Raw genomic sequence first — 21,101 nt, forward strand, 5'->3', positions numbered from 1 at the left:
TATCATTATTGCGGCCAGTCTGTATTGGGACAGGATCTTCCAACCTGCTGTCCTGATGTACAGTCAACACTTTGGTAATGGATTCATCTTTGGTAATATTAATGGAGCACACACTGAATCATTCTCACCCATTGGATGACCTCACCACGGCTGTTGTCAGAGAGCAGAACAGGCTTCAGTAGGAACATCCCTAACACATAGTGGATGGCATACCAAAGGAGATCCAGATATACTACAAAGCATGGAATGCAGCAATATGGTGTTGTGTGTTACATAGCAGCATATTTTGATTTCTCAGATGTGCTTTTCTTTGGGTTATTGTTTTGTTTTTATTCCACAGTAAAGTTATTATTTTTTATTTTCATAAAATATTCTCTTCATTTCCAGAGTCCCTCAAATTTAAGACAACACACATCCACAGAGCCACAAAACTGTTTTTGAGCAGTTTATTAATTATTTTTACTCATTTGTCTTAAGCATGGTTCATGGTCAGAAGTAACCTTCTGAAGAACATTTTTTACTGACAGCCAAAGATGAAGAGATTGCCGCTTAAAAAAATAAATAAAAAGTTTACTATTTGTGGCTTATGAGATTGAGAAATAGCCAAGCCTTTACCTCAGTGAGTGCAGGAAAGTACTTAAAAGCAACAATCAGACTAACCTATGTACCTAGGTGATGTTCATTAATACAATGAATGGAAACGACATAAAACCAAATGGGAAACGACATAAAACCAAAGACATGCTGATTCAATTTGAGTATGTCCCATAACCCTCTTTCATAACCAAATGTGCTGTGGGCTAATATATATGGGGAAGTCAACAATAAAATTTAAACGTGTCCTTTATTCAAAGAGACCAGCAGGAAATATAAAAGAAAATATTAAACATATTATATTTGTTCTGTTTCTGCCTGTTGTCAGATTCTGTGGGATTTAGAATATCATATGGATTAGAATCAAATACAGGTAATGCAGGAGTAAGCCTAATAATGAATAAGAAAACAGGATTGCAGGCAAACTTTTAAGAACATCATGACATTGTAGTCACGATAGACACAAAGCCAACACCTAAAACAATAATACAAGTTTATATGCCATTTAACTCTGCAGGTGATGAAGAAACTGAAAGAATGTACAATAACATATAAGACATTATTCAGACAATTTAAGAGAGATGAAACTTTAATTGTGATGGAGAACTGGAATTTAATGGTAGGAAAAGGAAAGGGAGGAAAAGTAGGAGAACATTGACAAGGAGAAAGGAATGAAAAAAAGTTGCCTGGTAGAATTTTGCATGGAGCATAATTTACTCATGGTTAGCACTTGGTGTAAAGCTCATGAACGCAGGTCGTATCTATGAAATAGGCATGGGGACACAGAAGGTTTCAGAGTGATTACATAATGGCAGGACAGAAGTTTTGAAACGAGATTTTAAAATGCAAAAAAATTCCAGGGGCAGATGTGGACCCTGACCATTATTTATTGGTTATAAACTGGAGATCACAACTGAAGAGATTGCAAAATTATAATAAACTGACAAGATGGTGACTGGACAAACTGAAACAACCACAGGCAGTTGAGAGTTTCAGAAGCAGCATTAAGCAATGATAGGCTGAAACACAAGAAAGAAATACAACAGAGACAAACAAGTAGCTTTGAAAGATGAATTAGGTGAAATATTGAAGGCCACAGAGAATCAAATAGACAAAAGATGAATCCCAGAAGAACTCACAAGATGATGCATGAGATATTGAGTCTAACTGACGAATAGGGAAAATCTAAGAGGATAGCAAATGTTGCAGGCGAAAGGGAATACAGATGTCTAAAAAATGAGATTGACAGGAAGTGCTAAAAAGATAAGCAAATATGTCAGATGAGAAATAAAAGGATATAGATGCATGCATAACTACGGGAAAGATACAGAGTGTCCAGTGAAGAAGTCCCCAGTTTCAAAACTAAACATCTCAAAAACTACGGTTAATAGACAAGTGTAACAAAAGGTATGTTTACAGTGTGTGAATTTTATACGGAAGTTTCAAAATAGTTTGGAAAGCTGCTAACATATAGCGCTGTACACTGTGTAACTCATACAGCATCAGCATGCATAATTAAACTCGAGCTCAGCAAGCAGTCATTGGAATCACATCACAATCTTTTCAAAATGACCACTACTCACAGTACAAAGATGGTGCAAATGAACAATGAAAATTCCGATCACACCTTGTAGTGTCTAAATGGAAATGGATTCAGATGTCACACAGATCAGTGATTCAGGCTCATCCACTGTGGTGAGATGGCCTAATAGGCAAGTGTCTTTCAGTGTGCCCCACGAAAAGTAGTCACAAGGAGTCATATCAGGTGAATATGGAGGCCAGCTCATCCCTGCACCAGTTAATTTGCAATAATACATTGCACTGATTCTATTCTCCAAGTACTCATCAAGAAAGTGAAACACCTGTTTGGTGTGATGTAGTCCAGCACCATCCTGCATTAACCATTGGTGTCTAGTTGATCCGTTATATGGTGACAAATTGTTCCAAAATTGCAAAGTAACATTCACTGGCAATCATTTCTCACACGAAAAAAGGGCCAGTCATGCCTCTGTTGCATACTGCAGCCCAAACAGTAGCTTTGAGTGACTACAGTGCTTTTGCTTCACACAAATGGGGATTTTTGGAACCAAAAAATTGCCAGTTTTGTTTATTCATGACTCATTCAAGTGGAAGTGTGCTTTACCTGTGTAACAGATGCATCCAACATCAAATCCTTCATTTTCAATCAATGTGAGAATGTGGTTCATTAAGTCAGTTCTGCACTGCACAGCTCATACATGTGGCTTTGGATTTTGAGTACAAACATGTGCAGGCTCTGTCTCAGTATTTTCTGCATGCTGAAATGCTTCAAACCAGTCTTTGCTGCAATTCTTCAGATGGGTTTCCTTGGATTTTGCTGAATAATTCCAGAAACCATGGTGAGATTTTCATGAGTACCTACAGTTTGCCTGGGATCATCATTCCCTGCTACACTATCAGTTACACTATCTGCTGGAGTTTAGTAACGATTTTCCAAATGGTTTTCACATCAGGTCCTTTCAGAACATTAAATGTGTTTGAAAATTGCACCTTGTTGCTGAACGATTGTGTTCTAACCAGTGGTATTCCAGTACCAGAAAAACATGTTATTCAATGAAATAAATGCTTTCAATCTCTACCTTCAGTTCACTAACTTCCTTTCACATTTCAACAGGGGAACAACTTGCTATGAGCTAGATTATATTATATTAGATTAGATTAATACTTGTTCCATAGATCATGAATACGACACTTCGTAATGATGTGGAACGTGTCAGCTTAATACAAGATGTCTGTACAAGATATTACATTACACAAAATATTGCATGACACTAATGTTTAAGTTGGTTTTTTCTCCCCCTCCCTTAATTTATATCTAAAAATTCAGCCAATGAGTAGAAGGAGTTGTCACACGAAAAAATGGCCAGTCATGCCTCTGTTGCATACTGCAGCCCAAACAGTAGCTTTGGGTGACTACAGTATCAGTACTACATACTATTATTACAGCACCATCTGTCAACAGCTTTCCAAACTATTTTAAAACTTCTGCATAACTTCTGTATAAAGTTTTCAGAGTATTCACAATAAATGTACAGCTTTTGAGGGGTTTCATTTGAAATCAAGGACTCCTTCACTGTATATACCATCTATAGGAAAATTAAAGAAATCTTTAGAGAAATGATAAGCAGTTGTATGAATATCAAGAGCTCAGATGGCAAACCACTTTTATACAAAGAAGAGAAAGATGAAAGGTGGAAGGAACATACAGAGGGGCAATTGCAAGAGGAACAAACTTGAAAACAATACAACAGAAGGAAAAGAGGAAGTAAATGGAGATGAGTTAGGAGATATGATATTGTGATAAGAATGTGACACAGCACTGAAAGAACAATGTTAAAACAAGGCCCCTGGGACACACAATATTTGCTCAGAATTATTGAGGTCCTTGGAAGTGCCAGCCATGACAAAACTATTTCACCTGATGCACAATAAAAAGCAGACTGGTGAAATATCCTCAGACTTAAAGAAGAATGTAATGATTCCAAATCCAAAGAACCTAGGTGCCGAAAGGTGTATATGCCACCAAACCTTTAGTTTCATAACTTATAGTTATTTGCAGAAGACTGAAAAAACTAGTAGATGAGAGGAAGATCAACTTGGATTTGGGAAAAATGTAGGAACACACAGGGTAATACCAATCCTACAACTCATCTCAGCAGAAAGACCAAAGAAAGGCAAATCTATGTTTATAGCTTTTGTGGATCTAGAGAAAGCTTTTGACAATGTACGTTGGATTACATTCTTTGAAATTCTGACGGTAGCAAGGATAAACAACAGGGAGCTGAAGGTTATTTATAGGTTGTAAAGAAACTAGATTGCAGTTACAGAAGTCACTGGACATGAAAGGGGAGCAACAGTTGAGAAGGTGGTGAAACTGATTTGTAGTCTACCCTTGCTGTTATTCAATCTTTACGTGGAGCAAGTAGTAAAAGAAAACAAGGAGAGACATATTTGGAGAAGGCATTAAAGTTCTGGGAGAAGAAATAAAAACTTTTAGGCTTGCTGTGCTGATGAGAGCGTAATTCTCAGAGGCGGCAAAGGACTTACAAGAACAGTTAAAAGGAACAGATAGTGTCTTGAAAAAGAAGTTACAAGATGAACATCAACAAAAGTAAAACAAGGTCAATGGAATGTAGTTGAATTAAATGACCCAGTGCTGAATGAATTAGATTAGGAAATGAGACACTAAAAATAGTAAGTGAGGTTTGGATAGTAAAATAACAATGATGGACGGAGAAGAAAGGATATAAAATGCAGACTGTTTGCAGCATGATAATTATTTTTAAAAAAGAGGGATAAACATTTAAGAAAAATTTAATTGTTTGGAAGTCTTTGCTGGAGGAATTTGTCTGGAGTGTAGCCTTGTATTAAGGGGAAATGTGGATGATAAGTGATTCAGACATGAAGAGAATAGAGGCTTTTGAAACATGGTGCTAGAGAAGTATGCTGGAGTTTATTAGGGCAGACTCAGTAACTAACAGGGATGAACTGAATCAAAATGGAGACTATCTTACAGACTTCTGCAAAGCTTTTGACTTGAAACTCATGTCCATGCACTCTGCAAGATATCTACATAAAAGGACCACTTGGAAATCACCAAATCAAAAGTGATTATATTGCAGTTTCCACTAAAAAATATTTCTGAAATCCAGAACTTTAGAATTGGGAAAGTAGTTTTAGATGCAGGTCATTACTTAATGCGAATCAAAGCAAAATCCCGGACGAATAGATGCAGACCTAACAGCAAGTGGTTTCCAAGGGTAATGCAGAATATCTGACAGTCTCCTACAAGACATGCATGTACAAGTTCCAAGAGGCTGGTCTGGCCTATGCCAAACACTAAAAACATCAGCTCTGAAATTAGGAAAAATTCCATGAAAATATAAACATAGACAGTGTGGCACAAACTCTGACAAAATGATAGAGGCCAGAATCAAAGTTTGGAATCAAGGGAACAGATATAGAACTTCTGAAAGACAGGAGTCTTTCCTAAAGACTTTAGAAATGACCTACAATATGATCTGCAAAGAAAAATGAGATTACAAAAAGAACAGGCTTAAAGAAACAGAAGAAGACTTCCTCAAAAACAACACCAGTGCTTCTATAAGATGATCTATTGAGTGACTGGAACATTATAGGTGAATACTAAAGAGAACTGCAAAGTATTGGCTAACTACTTTGAAGAATTACAAGAATTACTCAACTGTGATGCACCAAAAGAAAGATTTCCCTTTCAACCCCTATGCCAAATCCAGATTCAGAACCCCCACACCATAAAAAAAAAAAAAAACAGCAGATATCATGACTGTTTAAAAACAACAAAGCCCCAGTGAAGGACAGCATTACTACTGAAATGTGGAAGTTAAGAAAAGGTGAGCTTTTAAAGATAATACACACATGTTTAACAAAGATCTGGGAAACTGAAACGATTCCCCAGAACTGTAAATTTGCATAAGGAAGATGAAAAGGTAGACCTGAACAACTAAGAGGCAAGTCTCTCTTTCCACTCACATACAACACTCTTTCAAAGGCTTCCTTAAAACGTTTGGAACAATAGGCTCACGACCTGATTGGTGACTGCTGAGCAGGATTCAGAAAGGGTCGATCATGTGCTGAACAGATATGGAACCTGATGATGATATTAAGGATCCATCAGAAAACAAGCAGAATTCTCACCCTTATTGAGTGTAAGGTGGCCTATGACTTTATCGATGGACATCATTTTTGACACTCTAAGTGAGCTTCGAGTGCACAGTCAGACCAGAGAATTAATCTGCCAAATTCTTAAAATACAACAACTAAAGTAAAAATCCTCAGTGAAGTCTCTGAGTCTTTAGAGACATGTACAAATCTCATTCTGAAAGATAAATAGCTTTTGTCACATGACATTTGAAGTGTATATACTGGAATCAGGAAGCCATATTCTGTACTAAAAATATACCCAGAACCATAGCTGTGACACTGAATAAATATTTAGAAATAAACTTTTGCCTTATTCACTCACTGAAAGAAAACACATATTCTTACTTTTTGCATCTGTTGAAATTGTATACAAAATAAGAACTTGAAAATTTAAACACGTGGTTTTCTCACAGTGTCGTGAAAGACTCCTTGAAAAATTCCTTACTAGGAGTGAAAGTGTTATTTCTGTAACAAAACACTAAAGGTATCATTAATTTTAATATCCAAGCAAATACTTGTTAATACAAACCTGTGTGTTGTAGGAATCTGAATAATCTTGTTGCTGTTGCTGTTGCTGTGGCTGCTGTTGTTGAGTGTAAACGTCTTGTGAACTGTAACTAGGTTGAACGTAACTGTTGGTTCTCTGAGGTGCTGTCGGTTGAGGTGCTGTTTTATACGTATTTTGGTTGCCCCTGTATGGCTGTTGCTGGTTGTTTTGGCTTCCAGTGTACTGCCCATAATCTTTTTGAAAAAAATTGTAATGCAATTACTAATTACACTATTATAACAAACTATATTAACAAAGATGTATTTTGTATTTGCTAGAAATTTCACCAAACAGAAAATTTAGCTCTACAAAGAATTACATTGATGTTTGTTATTGTACATCTAGACAACTAGATAATATCACTGTTGTAAACATGTTCTATGAACTGCAGTAACTGTTCAGCAGTTGTTACACCAACAAATGAATGCATTTTATAAGAGGTATGATCAAAAAGTAACGGCATTTTTTAATTTCACTGGCTTTATACATCCAATTTTCAAAACTTTTTTTTCTTGTAGGTACACCTATTACTGCTGTCTGTCTGCATTTTCAGCTGTTTTGAATATTTAGTTTATTGTTGACAATCAAAAAGGTTATACATGTTTTTGAGTGCTCAGCAAATTTTTACTTACAAAATATATGGGTAAAAAATTTGCATTAAATTTTGCTTGAAAAAAATGGAATAAATTGCAACACCACATTCAAAATGTTGACTGTGGGTTTTGGTGAATCTAATATGAGTAAGACAAGAGTTTATGAATGGCATAAACGTTTCAAAGAGTGTCCAGAAGACATTGAAGACAACAACCACCCTGGGAACCCTTGCACATCAATTACTGATGACAATGAGCAGGAAGTAAAGAAAATTGTTCTGAAAAATTGCCAAATCACCATCAGAGAGATTGCTGATGATGTTGGCATACTTTTTGGCTCACGCCAAGCAATTTGTTGGATGCCTGGACACGAAACATGTAGCAGCAAAGTTTGTTCAGAAATTATTGAATTTTGACCAAAAACAACATTTCATAGACATTGCTCAGGAACTGCTGAATGAAGTCGACAACAATCCAAAACTTCTAAAGAAGGTTAGAACAGGTGACAGAACATGGGTATACACATATGTTGTTGAAAGCAAGGCCCAATCATTCCAATGAAAACAGTCTGAAGAGCAGAGACCGAAATACTTCTCACTGTATTCTTCAATTACAATGGGACAGTGCTTCATGAATTTCTGCCTTATGGTCAGTAAAGAATACTACATGGAAGTTATGGATCATTTGCATCAGCAATCCAAAGAAAACGATCATGATTGTGGCAAAACCACTCATCGAAATTGCATCATGATACTGATCCCACACACACATCAATGCTTCTTCGTGATTTTTTGGCAAAAAACAAAACTGTCATGTCATCTCAGCCACCGTATTTGACAGAATGGCCCCCTGCGACTTCTCTCTATTCCTGAGGCTGGAGAGAACAGTGAAAGGATGTCATTTTACCACCACTGACGATGTAAACACGGAATCGCTGAAGGAGCTGAATACCATCATGAAAAGTGAGATTCAGATGTGCTTCCAAGAATGGAAAAAGCATTTACACAAGTGCGTTATACCTGTGGGGGATTACTTTGAAGGGTCCAAAGTTGATGTTGATGATGATGAATAAATGAAGATAATTTAAGAAAAACAAAAATTCCTGTTACCTTCTGATCACACCTCATATGTCATCTAAGGTAGTGGAGGATAAATAACATTTAATACACATGCACTCTAAAGTTTGTTACTCATACTGAAATTTTATTGTTGTTGTGATTATTACTTTTTTATTTCTATTGACAGATATTTACAAGCTATGTACTGCCTTGTTCCATATCCAGGCAGCTTGCTTATACATAATCACAGCTGCCAACAATGAGAAGAGGCAAATATGGTGCAGGGTCCCCAGAAAACTATGAAAACTGGTAGTCTGGTTTAGGTCTTAAAATGTTATATTTCAGGTACTTTCTGACCCTAAATAAAGATTATTTTCCAGGATTAAAAACTATTGTAAATGAAAAAAATCAGGTTAAGTGCAAGAGGCTAAAAATTAGTTTAGTAACAAAGGGTGCTTTAGAAACATTTCTATAATTTTCAAATACTGCACAATCAATAAACACATATCTCAAAAATTATTAATGAAAATAAAATAAAAAACTGAAACAAAACCCATTTCCATTGTTAAAGGACAGGCCTGTCTTCAGTGTTTTAAACAAAACTATTTACAACCCTTCCTTGTCCACAGCCTCTTCCTGAATTTGGGTAAACTTGCCTAATACAGAATCTGGATTTTCACTGGTGCTTGAAGGTAATTCTCTTTTGAGCGACAATCTTATTGCACCTGGTCAGAAAAACCACAACAGCTTACAGATAATTACCTTGAACCTTAAGATGTCATTCAGTTCGAAAGCAGTTATATTTCTATTCATTACGGTGATACATGCAGACTGAAAATGTTTTGTGATGACTCAGCATAACCTCTCTTAGTAAGCTATGGTGACAAAATCATTTGTAGACGGTATTTCTATGTTCTCAGGAAGGAAATTGTTACTAACTATAAAACATATGAATAGCATATGATTAGCAAAATGTAAACTGCAGCTTTTCCGATTTTTTTAAATCATCATATTTTAAAATTTTTATTTTCGTAATTTTTTAGTAACTCTCAAATTAAAATGACAAATCCATAACATTTATTGTCAAGCCCGCATCTCGTGGTCGTGCGGTAGCGTTCTCGCTTCCCACGCCCGGGTTCCCGGGTTCGATTCCCGGCGGGGTCAGGGATTTTCTCTGCCTCGTGATGGCTGGGTGTTGTGTGCTGTCCTTAGGTTAGTTAGGTTTAAGTAGTTCTAAGTTCTAGGGGACTGATGACCATAGATGTTAAGTCCCATAGTGCTCAGAGCCATTTATTGTCAATCTGTAGTAATTGGCAGCCATGCATAATGATTCATGAAATATGTACAATATAAATAAATTAAATAAAAATGTCAGACCCATACTTCTATTTAACACTACACTCTTCCCTATTGTACGCTGACACAGATACATGTCTGGTTCAGATACTTTTCACAGCACACTGGTGTAAATGGAAAACAATCAGAAGACATGATGAAATATTCTGCCAGTTTAAAACTGTGCACCAAAAACGATCCAAACCTGAACCTTTGTTTTTATAGGCAATGCTCTCAATAGCTGAACCATCTAGGCAGTCTCACTGTAGCTTCAATCTGTCAGTATCTCTCTCCTATATTCCTAACTCCTGTGGGGGCTTTTCTAAATGCCCTTTTGCCTCACTCTTGGAGGGTAAGGATATAGTGGAGTATGCTGTAGACATAGTGTAACCATGAAGAGTATGGTTCTAGTAAAAAATCTTCAGAAAACCTGTTTACAAACAAGACAATAAAGCAAAACTGTAAAATAAGCCTTATTAATTAGTTCTAAAATTATATATTTTGGAACATGGAGACACATGGCCCTGGCAGTCCTATTTAACATAGGTCTGAAATGCCCTCAAGCTTCTTTCAGTATAAAATCTGTATAAAAATGCAAAGGAATAGTAACATATCATTCCCCAACACTAAATAACACCCCAAAAGTGTTTGCAAATAATTGTCAAAATGTGTAGGAGCAGATGTGATAGTTCCTTAAATTCAGTAATATAGAAACTCTGTGAGTGTATGTGTGAGTGAGAGAGAAAGAGAAGAGAGAGAGAGAGAGAGAGAGAGAGAGAGAGAGAGAGAGAGAGAGAACATGACATGACATGCATGTGCCAAACTTACCAATGTCTCGATAAAGTTCAACATCTTCATCATAGTTGTTATAATAAGGATCATACTGAGCAGCTGTGTCATATTGCTGTGAGCTATTATAGATGGTTGGATTTGTAGGAACTGCAGATTGTGGCTGTGGCTGGTAACTATTGCTGGGTTCCACCCTGTCACATATAAACATTATACGATTTAGTCTGATTATAGCTGCAGAGAAATATGGTGTCGATTCAGATGCTTCACTGCTACAAGCACAGAAATTTAAATTGGTTCAGGAGTGAGATCATATAAAAGATCTCTTGCAGTACTGTAATACCATGCCAATAATTTCATAATACTCAAAATCACACCAAGTCTTCTCAAAGAAGATTATATCCTTCACATTTATTCCTTGTTCTAGACACAGAAGGCAATGGTAAAACACCATCCAAGTGCACAATTAAGGTATGCCTTGTTTTAGCTTTTAAATTTCCAAGAATTATTCAATTTTTGGGTGTTACATGAACAATGCACAGAGGATAATGTATGTAAGCCTGAACAGAAAAGAATTGTGGAACCAACACAGATATTTGGTTCTTAAGCTGGACACCACTAATTTAGTACAGTTCCTATAAACCTAATAAAACACTCACACACACACACAATAACACTCTCTAAGTAGTTTAATAGAACACAAATAATGGATTTGGCCATTGCCTTACTTTAAACAGCTTATGATCTCTTCCACCATTTTTATATACCCATACCTATATCTGTCATTAACTTGTTAACTGTTGACCTACAAGATATACCTGAATCCAAAACTCTGCCTCTCAATGTCTACCATATCCTACTGGCACCAGCCCAGTTATTGTTTAGGCATAAAACAGTCCTATTTCTGATTTTTGATTACTGAAACTGTCTTCCTTATAAAAGTTGTAAATACCTTTGATCCTCATAAATAATCAGTATTTACCCTGCCAGAAAATGTCACCAGGAAATATTGAATTTTCTTGTTAGTAATCCCCCTACACTCTTCATGTTCTTATGGAGCCTAAAAACTATTTGCTTTTTATGTGAACTCATTTTGAGGACTGTTATCAACTACCTCATTTACTATATTAACGTTTTGGCCCTGTTGGGCTGCGGTATTGGCACAAAGTAGCCATGAAGGTGTACTTCCATGTACACGTGTTTGTTAATTCTGAAGAATGACATAATCCAAAATCTCAGCAATAATTCCACTGTAGGTTATGGGGCAATCAACCACACAGCATTTCAACTATATGCTGAATGTTTATCTTGACTCCTTCCATACCTGTTGCAGTAAGTATTACAAACTAAACATGATTTCACACTGTATCATACCTGAATGATTTAAAAATCTAGAACATACTATTATGAAAATATTTTGATGCTCTGAAAGCAAACAATCATTTAAATGGCAGTGCTGCCATAAAAGTCTAGCAGTAAAACGCACACATTTCTCATCCAAGAAAGAATGTTTGAACTGAGGTTTTAAATGTCTCTAATGATGTGCATGTTGCTAAATCTGGCAAAAATGTTAAACACAGACTCAATCCATTATGAATATATTATCCTGTTTGCTGTTTTCTGTGTGTCTGGTGGTTTTACTGTCAATCCACAGTAGCACATAGTTTTACCATCAGTCCAAAATAGCATGATTGCTGAAAGAGGTTCTGCAATGTGCTACTCCACATGAACAAGTAACAATTTGTATTTTTGCTTATTTATACCTATCTGAATATGCACTGCAGCCAAGATATAGAGGTCCTGTTATCAGTTTTTACATAGCTTTTGTCACAGAACATCAAAAGACATCACAGTGGATGCAAGAAAAGTAAGAGCAGTTATGTGACAATTTCTTTTTCAAAGACTTACAGTGGATCACTGTTACATGGGATGCATGCTTTCTTAGCAAATTCCATGGATGAAATCCTCTCAGGATATCAGCCAAGTGGCAGTGTCATCTTTTAGCAATGTTTCAACAAGGTGCTCACTTGTCATCTTCACCTAAAGATGACAAGTAGGGGACTTGTTGAAACACTGCTACAAGACAACACTGCGACACAATTGATATCACGAGAAGATTTCATCAATGGATTGGAATTTTTGCAATGTTTTATGGAGATTATACTGTATTCAAAGACCCAGGTAGTTTCAATGGCAAATTCAGTTTTGAATCTGTTTCCATTGTGAAATCTATCTTTTAAGCCAAAGAAGAGAATATTGTTGTAACTCAGTAACTACAGGAATATTTGTCTATTTTGGATTTCACACTCATTGACAGTGGAGCAAATAGCTCATCATGTCTCTTGGAGCAATGAAATGCCTTTTTTTTTTTTTTTTTTTTTTTTTTTTTTTTTTTTTTTTTTTTTTTTTTTTTTTTTTTAAGTAGTACTTTTATGAAACTGTTAATGGCAATGAAACCTGGATTTATAATTTTGAAGTAGAATTTTTATGCAGAAAAGAGCTTGTTTCAAGTTCTGCAGACTTCATATTTGCTTGTTCATTATGATTTCTCTCCCACACATAGCCAAAAAATTGTTGTGAATACTTAGCTGCTGTTCACTGAAATGTCATTTCTAAGTTTCTCAAAGATGCTGAATGATGCAAACAAAGACAAAATGGTAGGTGAGTGATTTTGGAGAATGAAACATGCAATGAATGTAGCATGTATCATTTTGAAAGAGTAAAAAAATGACCATTCTACACTAAGTAAGCTTTCGGCCAAAAAGGCCTTCATCAAAATTAGACAAAACACACACACACACACACACACACACACACACACACACACACACACACACACATTCTCACGCAGTTGTGTTTGCATGAGTGTATTGTCTAATTCCAATGAAAGCTTACTTGTTAGACAGTCTTTTTGTTGTGACTATCTATGACTCAGTAGCTCCACTATATGGTGAGCAGCACTCTATCCTTTTCATAATATTGTCATTATTCTAGCCAGCATTTTCCATTGTTTGATTTGACCATTCTACATGATTTTCTGCAGTCCTAACATAAAATTTACCGCTTACAAGTGTTAACTTACCTTATTGTGAACAGCATTTTAGAACAGGCAAAGAAAATCATTGTTTTTAAGACTTACTGATAATATTAAGTACTTAACAGTATCATTCACTGTGTTACGAAATATCTACTGAGAGAGGTACTACAGTCTGTTATGTCAGTCCTCAATCAGTTTTCTAAAGTATTTAACATTTTTAATGTAACCCAATACTCTGCAATGCAATGACATGAAATAGAGTAAGTTTTTACCTGATAGTGTTTTCATTTCCATATTCATCTTTGATCAGCTGACTCCTTGCTGGAAGTGGTCTGTTATATGTTTCTTCGATGTCACTGTCAGAGTCTTTAGGCCTTTTAATAATTCTTGATTGCTCAGCTGTTTCTTTATGTGATGGTCTTTGGCTGTATGGATTTACAGTCAATGATGGTCGAGGTAAGGTAGGCGAGTAGTCAGTATTATTCAGACCGTCATTTGGAAGTGAAGTACTTGTAGGTCTCCTGCTTCTCAGTCTTGTTAATTGGTTTGCAGAAGGTCTCCTTGTAACAGCATGAGTCTTTGAAGTTGTCTGTAGCAACTGAGCACTGGGAATTGTGGTATCAGTGGTTAGGACAGGATAACCAGTGTAGATAGTAGGTGATGTTCTGTTAGAAGAAGACTGTAAATTCAGAGAGACAGGATGCCTTCTATTTTGCCTACCTATTACATTATTTTTATTATTTTCTTGAATATCTGAGATATTGGTGTAGGAAATGTGGGTATGATTTGGATTTCTGGGTAAATAATTAACAACATTTCCTTTAAATGTTGCTTTAATGGTTTCATCATTGTCACTGCTCTCAGTGAAGTCCACTTTCAGTGCAGCTGTGTCAACATATTTCACTGGTATTTCTTTGTTGATGTAACCTGGAGCATTATTGTCAATGGGTACAGGATGCTGTGCAGATATTTTACCTTCGTTAACCCCTTGCCATTCAGAATCCTGTGTATAAATATTCTGTCCCTGTTTTAGTAGTTTCCTGTCTGGTGTTGTGTGATGCTTTTGTTCTGTTTCTGTGGGTTCTGAAGATGTGTGACTGCCTCCTTGAAAATAATTCCCTTGCAGATTGTCAGAGTTCTGTCTGTTTGGCAATTTTCTTTTGTTAGATTTTGTTCTTATGGTTGTCGTTTCACTACCATGATTGTATGTATTGTCATATCCTGCTATTGTTGTTTCGTACCTTTCCTCCTGTGCTGCATAATCAGTATACGGCCTCTCCTTATCAGAAGCAGAATGTGTTCTAGAGCTAGTGGTATAATAAGAATCTTCACTGGTTTGTGCATGTTCTTTGACAGTCTGTGGGATTTTTTGAATATTTTTATGAGTTGTGTGATCATAGGTTTGACTGCCTTTGTAATTATTGTACTGCTGAGCAGTAACTGCTTTTCCCTTATCATAAACAGGAGATGTTGGTTCCTCAGCTAACTTGTACTGCCATTCTTTACCCCTTAAAGAAGTAGGTGCTTCAGTCACATGAGTCTTCTGTGTCACTTGATGATTATTTGGTATTCTCACAGTTCCACGCTGTTTAGCCGGTTGCTGCAGTGATACTGCTGGTAACTTCTTTTGTAAGTCTTGTTGAATATACACTCTCTGTCTCCCTCTGCTCCTATTGATTTTGTGGGTAGCAACTGGAACTGTTTCAGTTTTAGATTTATCAACAGAAGACTGAGAATATTTTGCAGTTTCCTCATTGAAAGATGGTTCTGCATTTCCAGAACCAGAGTCGGTACTTTTCTGTGTTATATCATCCTCTTCCTCTTCAACTGCTGTTCCTTCTTCACTTGTCTCAAGTTCTCCATTATTTTCTAGTTCTGAATCATTCAATTTAATATTCTTTGTGTTAGTTTCATTTAACTTTTTCTGATTTGGAATCTCACCTCTTAATTTCTCTATGTATGTGTCAAAGTCAAAATTTATGTCAGCAAATGGATTTTCTATGTGGCTAAACTTATTAACACCTTCAAAGAAATCTGGTGGAGGTTGAAAAAAATGATTCTCATCATCCTTTTCATTGACATAATCTTCATCATAGTCTCTCTCATTTTGGTCAGGGTACAGCTTTCCTCCAGATGATTTGTTAGGTCTTTGTTTGGGTTCTGGACTCAGTTGAGTAGCATGATGTTTATTTTGTTGTGTTGCTGTCGCTCTTAGAAGTTTTGCATTTGAATCTTGGGTGTGGCTGTCATAAGCAGACAGTGTGCTCCCAATATTTGGTATTTTCCTTTGTAAATATTCCACTCTTGATGGAATTTCCTTGTGTCTCACATGGCTTTGGGCAATTTGGCCATTTGTATTTCTCTCTTCTGGTGAGTGATGCTTAGTAGACACGTGGGAATAAATGTTAGGCTCATAATAATTTCTAATCCCATCTGTGACACTGGGCTCACTATAGTATGTGATACCATGTTGTTCAAGAGTTGCAGGCACTTTTGCCTGATGCCTTATAGATTCTTGTACAGAAGCAGTAGGGAAGCTAATTTGAATCTGTGAGGCTCCTTGTCTCATTTTTGTCAGTTTTGAAGAACTCTCTGTTAATGCATCTGCATTTCTTGTAGTATCAGGTTCATCAGCCACTCTGAAAAGTGGTTTCCCATTCTCATTATATGGAAGTTCATGCATAGATGTAAGTGGTCTCAGTACCTTAAAGTTGCTTTGTTCTCCATTTCTATTTGCAGAATTTGCATTAACATGCACAGGTGGGTTTACTGGGAAATGATTTTGGTTCTGTACATTAAACTGTTGAGAAGCAGAGGGAGCAGATTGGAAATATGAACCACCAAGATTAAAAAACGAATAATTTTCATCACCAAGTGGTGTGTAGTATATTATACCAGGCAGGTTCTGAGCATATGTTGCTTGGCTACTGTTTCCAAAGGAGACAAAATATTTTGATGGTGTAAGTGCAGTACTGACAGGAGATGACCCTTTCTGGAAAGCTTTGTTGCTACTTGGGACATTAACCCTTGTCTGAGGAGTTGTAAACAATGAGTGTGGACTAAGGGGATGAAAAGTTTTTGCGTTATGTGTAGACTGCAAAGATTCTTGGGTTGGCCTCAACTCTAATGACTGAAAATTACGCACAACATCAGGATTAGGAATAGGCCGGAATCCTGAAGAAGAAACTGACTCTGATGGACTGCTACTAAATGACTGTGCTGGGGGCAGCCTGCCAACTGGTGGGGGTTGAGGGGCTGACCAGAAGGGTAGACGCTGGCTCTGGGGTGCAATCTGCTGTGGAAACCTGTGTCACCAATAAGGAAATAAATCAATAGTCAGTTTTCCAAATTTTCACATACTGACTAAGTGCTTGTGCAAAAGTAATAGTTTTTGTGAATTTCACTACATAAATTACTCTTTCCAATAGTTAATTATATGTTGAGTATCTGTGAAAATTGCTTATTTGTTTGAAGTATGTACATTATTTACAAACCGTACACGCAGGCTTTTGAAAAATGACAATGAATGAAAATGCTGACATTAACCATGAATCTGTGAGTGAAATTTACGAGTCATTGATTTGAATTCTATCAAGTAAATGATTTTACATCTTTTCCTCTCCCAAAGCAGGGACATTCACATTTATGCAGAAAGTTTGGACTCTACTCTGGAGGAATCATAATGATTACAATATAAGCAGTTTACTGACCTACAGGAAGCTATACAGCCATTAAGTCACCAGAAAACCTATATAAAGCCATGCACATATTGAACTTAATTACTTATGTACTTCATTTTAACAATAAATCTAACAAGCAGATTCAGTGCTGCGCTGTACAAAAGGATGAAATTGCCCCCGGCATCTTAAGGTCCATATTGAACTTGACAGAGGATGAAAGATACCAAACAGCCAGCAGAGGCTTAGATAAAGGCCAGATACTATAGTGGGAAGGGTAGGAGAAATATGTCCAGTCAGAAGAGTGAGTGTATTACCTGAGATGTATCTGCCGCTTCGCCCTCCTTTGAGGTGTCTCAAAGGTCAGGTAGTTGTCTTGAGTCAGCAGGTCAGAACTAATTTGTTGAAAATGAGCAATCAAAATTACTTACGTGAACTGCAGATAAACATTTATAAAGCTTTATGGTATATATTTTTATGAAATAGTAATAAATGGGCATAATTAGTTTAGTTGTACTAAAATATTTCATCTAAAATGATAAGTTAGAGTTGGCATCCAAAACTGTGATAAGAGTTACAACCACCATGAATTAACAAAACTGAAATGGGGTAATGGAGACTTTTAATCACTAGCATAAAAAAGTGAAGTCATTTCATTCATGTTAGTATCCAAATTGCAGTTAAAATATTTCTTCTTTAGGGCCATAAGGATAATATATATCTGATAATGACATGATTATTAGAATAGAGGCAAAAATGTTGAGCATGTTCAGACTGATGTGACATCCATATTACATCATTAGTGGACTGACTTACAACTGTCACTATTTTAATAAGGTAGTAAATCATGTAATATATTGAAAATAAAATGTTAATCATGGTGTGACAGTAGTTTGACAGATCCACTGTTATGATGCTAAATAGTGTTGTAAGAGTTGAACTGTCAAACTACTGTCACACCATAATTACCAATTTATTTTCAATATATTACATCATTTACCACCTTATTAAAACAGTGACAGTTATATGACAGTTCACTAATGGCGTAATATGGATGTCACATCAGTCTAGACATACTTAACAATGGTGATAAATGCCACAACAGTCTGTCATAAATAAAGATTTGTTATTACAAGCAGCTATTTTGGTGCATCTATTCTATCAATTAAAATGTCTTTGTTTTCTTTGAATAATTACATACGGGATAATAATCAGATTTATGTTGCAGCAGCGGTTTCTTGGCTAATACACTATGAATAAGAGCAAGTTTTCATACAACAAGGGAAAGATTTTTAACTTAATGTCAGAAAGTATCCATCACATAATCCTTAAATAAGGTATCACTGGTATGAAGATACTTGCTTCACCAATAGGTCTTGGAAGCTTATTGTTTCTGAATTAAATAGCCTCCACCTTCCTTTCTATATCATAATCTTGTATATGTAGTCATTGTACAAGATAATTTATTAGGGTACATTTCTGTTTTGGTTTGCAACTATTAATCGAATTTGCTACCATTATTAATTCAGATATTCTGAGGAAGAATAAAAAAGGTAAAGAAACCTAATGAATAAAAAATATAACAAATGAACTATACTCTCAAAATATTTTGGGTTTTCAGCACAAAAATAACCACAGTTTGAATATCTACATTGGCACGCACAACGATAGTGTCAAACTTCATGGAAATTTTATGGGAAGACTTAGAATAAACACTATAAACAGAAAATCTACCAGAAGTTAAGCAATGTTTATATCTCTTTAGTTATGTTTCATTGTTAATATTACTTTTAATACAACTACCAACGACATTTACTGAGGAGATAAAAGAGGACAGAATTAATGAAACACTACTGTAAATCATTAATCAGCAATGAATGAAATTTCTGAATATCACCAACAAAATGGCAGGAAGAGCCAAAAACTGAAGCAAGAACTCCAAAAATAATTGCATATCCTACTCATACTATAGTCTGAAACTGTACTTCCACAGTCACAAGCTAGTTTCACTTGATAGATGGCTTTCTGTTTACCACCCACATGGACTTTCCTGTTTTGGGGGTTGTATGTGTTTAGACACAGTAAGATGGATACTGGCCCATAATCACCATCTTTATTCATTTAGAGAAATTCATGGACAGTTTTGATCATACATTTCTCAAGCTACCAGTATCTTCCACAGGTCTTTGCTGTTAACTTTATTCCCAATATTCCTGCAGTTCCCTCAGTACACATATGCTTCTTTTGCATGCGATTATGACCTTTGTATTAAATTAGGCATGAAAAAAATCTTACTTTTTTCATTTGATTTTACTAGTACAAGGGTTTTTTTTTTTTTTTTTTTTTTTTTTTTTTTGGGGGGGGGGGGGGGGGAATTCCAACAATATTATAAGTTTTAAACATAAACCCCCATTAGAAGCAAAATGTTGTTAAATCCCAGTTTTTATGGAGTGCATCTGATAACTATTTAGCACGATACTGTTCATTTTTATGAAGTTGGAGTATAGGACCACAGCAAATATTCTTCTAGATAATAACCACCGTAACAATATTTTTGTATACATTAGCAGCAGTTACACTGTCTATTATACCTCAGTACCTTCCTGGGTGGTACAGACTGATAATAGTGCTCTACAGGCTGTACAAAGCTGTGTTTGCATATTTTTTGTCCAAGTTGTTACCATGAGTAAATCTTGAAGAAAAGAACTCAAACTGTAATATTTACTTTGGATAATTGGAGCCATTAAAACTGGAATGCACTAGGGTCAAACAGTTAGTTCTCATACCATTGATCTTAGAAACAAATGAGTCACTGAGCTCTCAGTAGTGTAAAATATGAAATTCTTTGAAATTTAATTTCTTCCCATTTTTCTTCAAGCCAGATGTATAATAACTTACATTTTTCAGTGAGGAATGGGTGAAGAAGTAATTATGATGGCACATATATGATGAGAGTCTATTAACTGTCGTGGTATCCCCATGTTCACACAACATAGCAATTTTGGTGTGTTTTGGATCAAAGTTTTAATTTTCAACCATGTTTCTGACAGTATTACAAACACAAATATCAAAACTGGTTGGAAATATTTATAAGATTAATCATATTCTCTGCCATAACAATATTTCAAGTTATTGGGTTCCATATTCGACTTAAAAAAAGGATATTTTATTACATTACAAACTTGTAAGGCCAGATCAGTGTACATTCAAACAGAGAGTGGTGGAATACCCCATTCTTTGAAGTATTTATTTGCAACTGTAAATGCTGAACATACTTAAACAACATGTAAAACATACCTGTATTGTGCTGGCTGCACCTGCTGTTGTGTTCCAAATGATATAACTGCAATTTTATCCCCAGAGGATGCCCTCCCAGTTGGTGCCTAAAGGAATTGTAAACAGAAGAACTTGTTAGTTTATCTAAGTTATATTAGTTTCAGTATATCTTTGTTTTCAATGCAAATGTTGTCAGAGACTGGGGGTGTACAAAATAAAAAAAAAAAAAAAAAAACAACAAGCAAGATATATTTTCATTATATTGTGTCAACAACATTAGGAAAAGTGTGCTTGCTTGTGTGAATCAATGTTTGTGTGTGTGTTTCCTGTTTTGAAGAATGCTTAGGCTGAAAGCTAAACGTGTAACAGTCTTTTCATTACGTCTGTCTGCCACTCAATGTGTCATCTTTATGGTGAGTAGCAATTTATTTTTTTCCTTATATTGTTGATATCCCAACCTGAAATTTCCATTGT

The 21,101-nt window shown here is 35.8% G+C and overlaps 2 protein-coding genes across 12 annotated transcripts in view; both read right to left on the reverse strand.

Annotated features, from left to right (window-relative positions):
* The window catches only part of LOC124615457, a 354,502-nt gene that overhangs the window by 84,620 nt on the left and 248,781 nt on the right, over positions 1-21,101 (reverse strand). For all 11 annotated transcript variants that reach the window (XM_047143452.1, XM_047143442.1, XM_047143435.1 and 8 more), the window contains exons 6-8: positions 20,649-20,734; positions 10,677-10,831; positions 6,845-7,056 (exon numbers count right to left, since the gene is read on the reverse strand). In XM_047143452.1, coding sequence (XP_046999408.1) covers positions 6,845-7,056; positions 10,677-10,831; positions 20,649-20,734 — 453 coding nt within the window. The remainder of the gene's footprint in view (positions 1-6,844; positions 7,057-10,676; positions 10,832-20,648; positions 20,735-21,101) is intronic.
* Positions 13,088-17,954, reverse strand: LOC124615506. Its single transcript, XM_047143465.1, has 2 exons — positions 17,669-17,954; positions 13,088-16,979 (listed from the first exon to the last, which is right to left on the reverse strand). The coding sequence occupies exon 2, from the start codon at positions 16,355-16,357 to the stop codon at positions 13,943-13,945; it is 2,415 nt and encodes an 804-aa protein (XP_046999421.1). The 5' UTR covers positions 16,358-16,979; positions 17,669-17,954; the 3' UTR covers positions 13,088-13,942.

The sequence above is a fragment of the Schistocerca americana genome, chromosome 1 (genome assembly GCF_021461395.2).
Source record: "Schistocerca americana isolate TAMUIC-IGC-003095 chromosome 1, iqSchAmer2.1, whole genome shotgun sequence".
Classification (NCBI taxonomy): domain Eukaryota; kingdom Metazoa; phylum Arthropoda; class Insecta; order Orthoptera; family Acrididae; genus Schistocerca; species Schistocerca americana.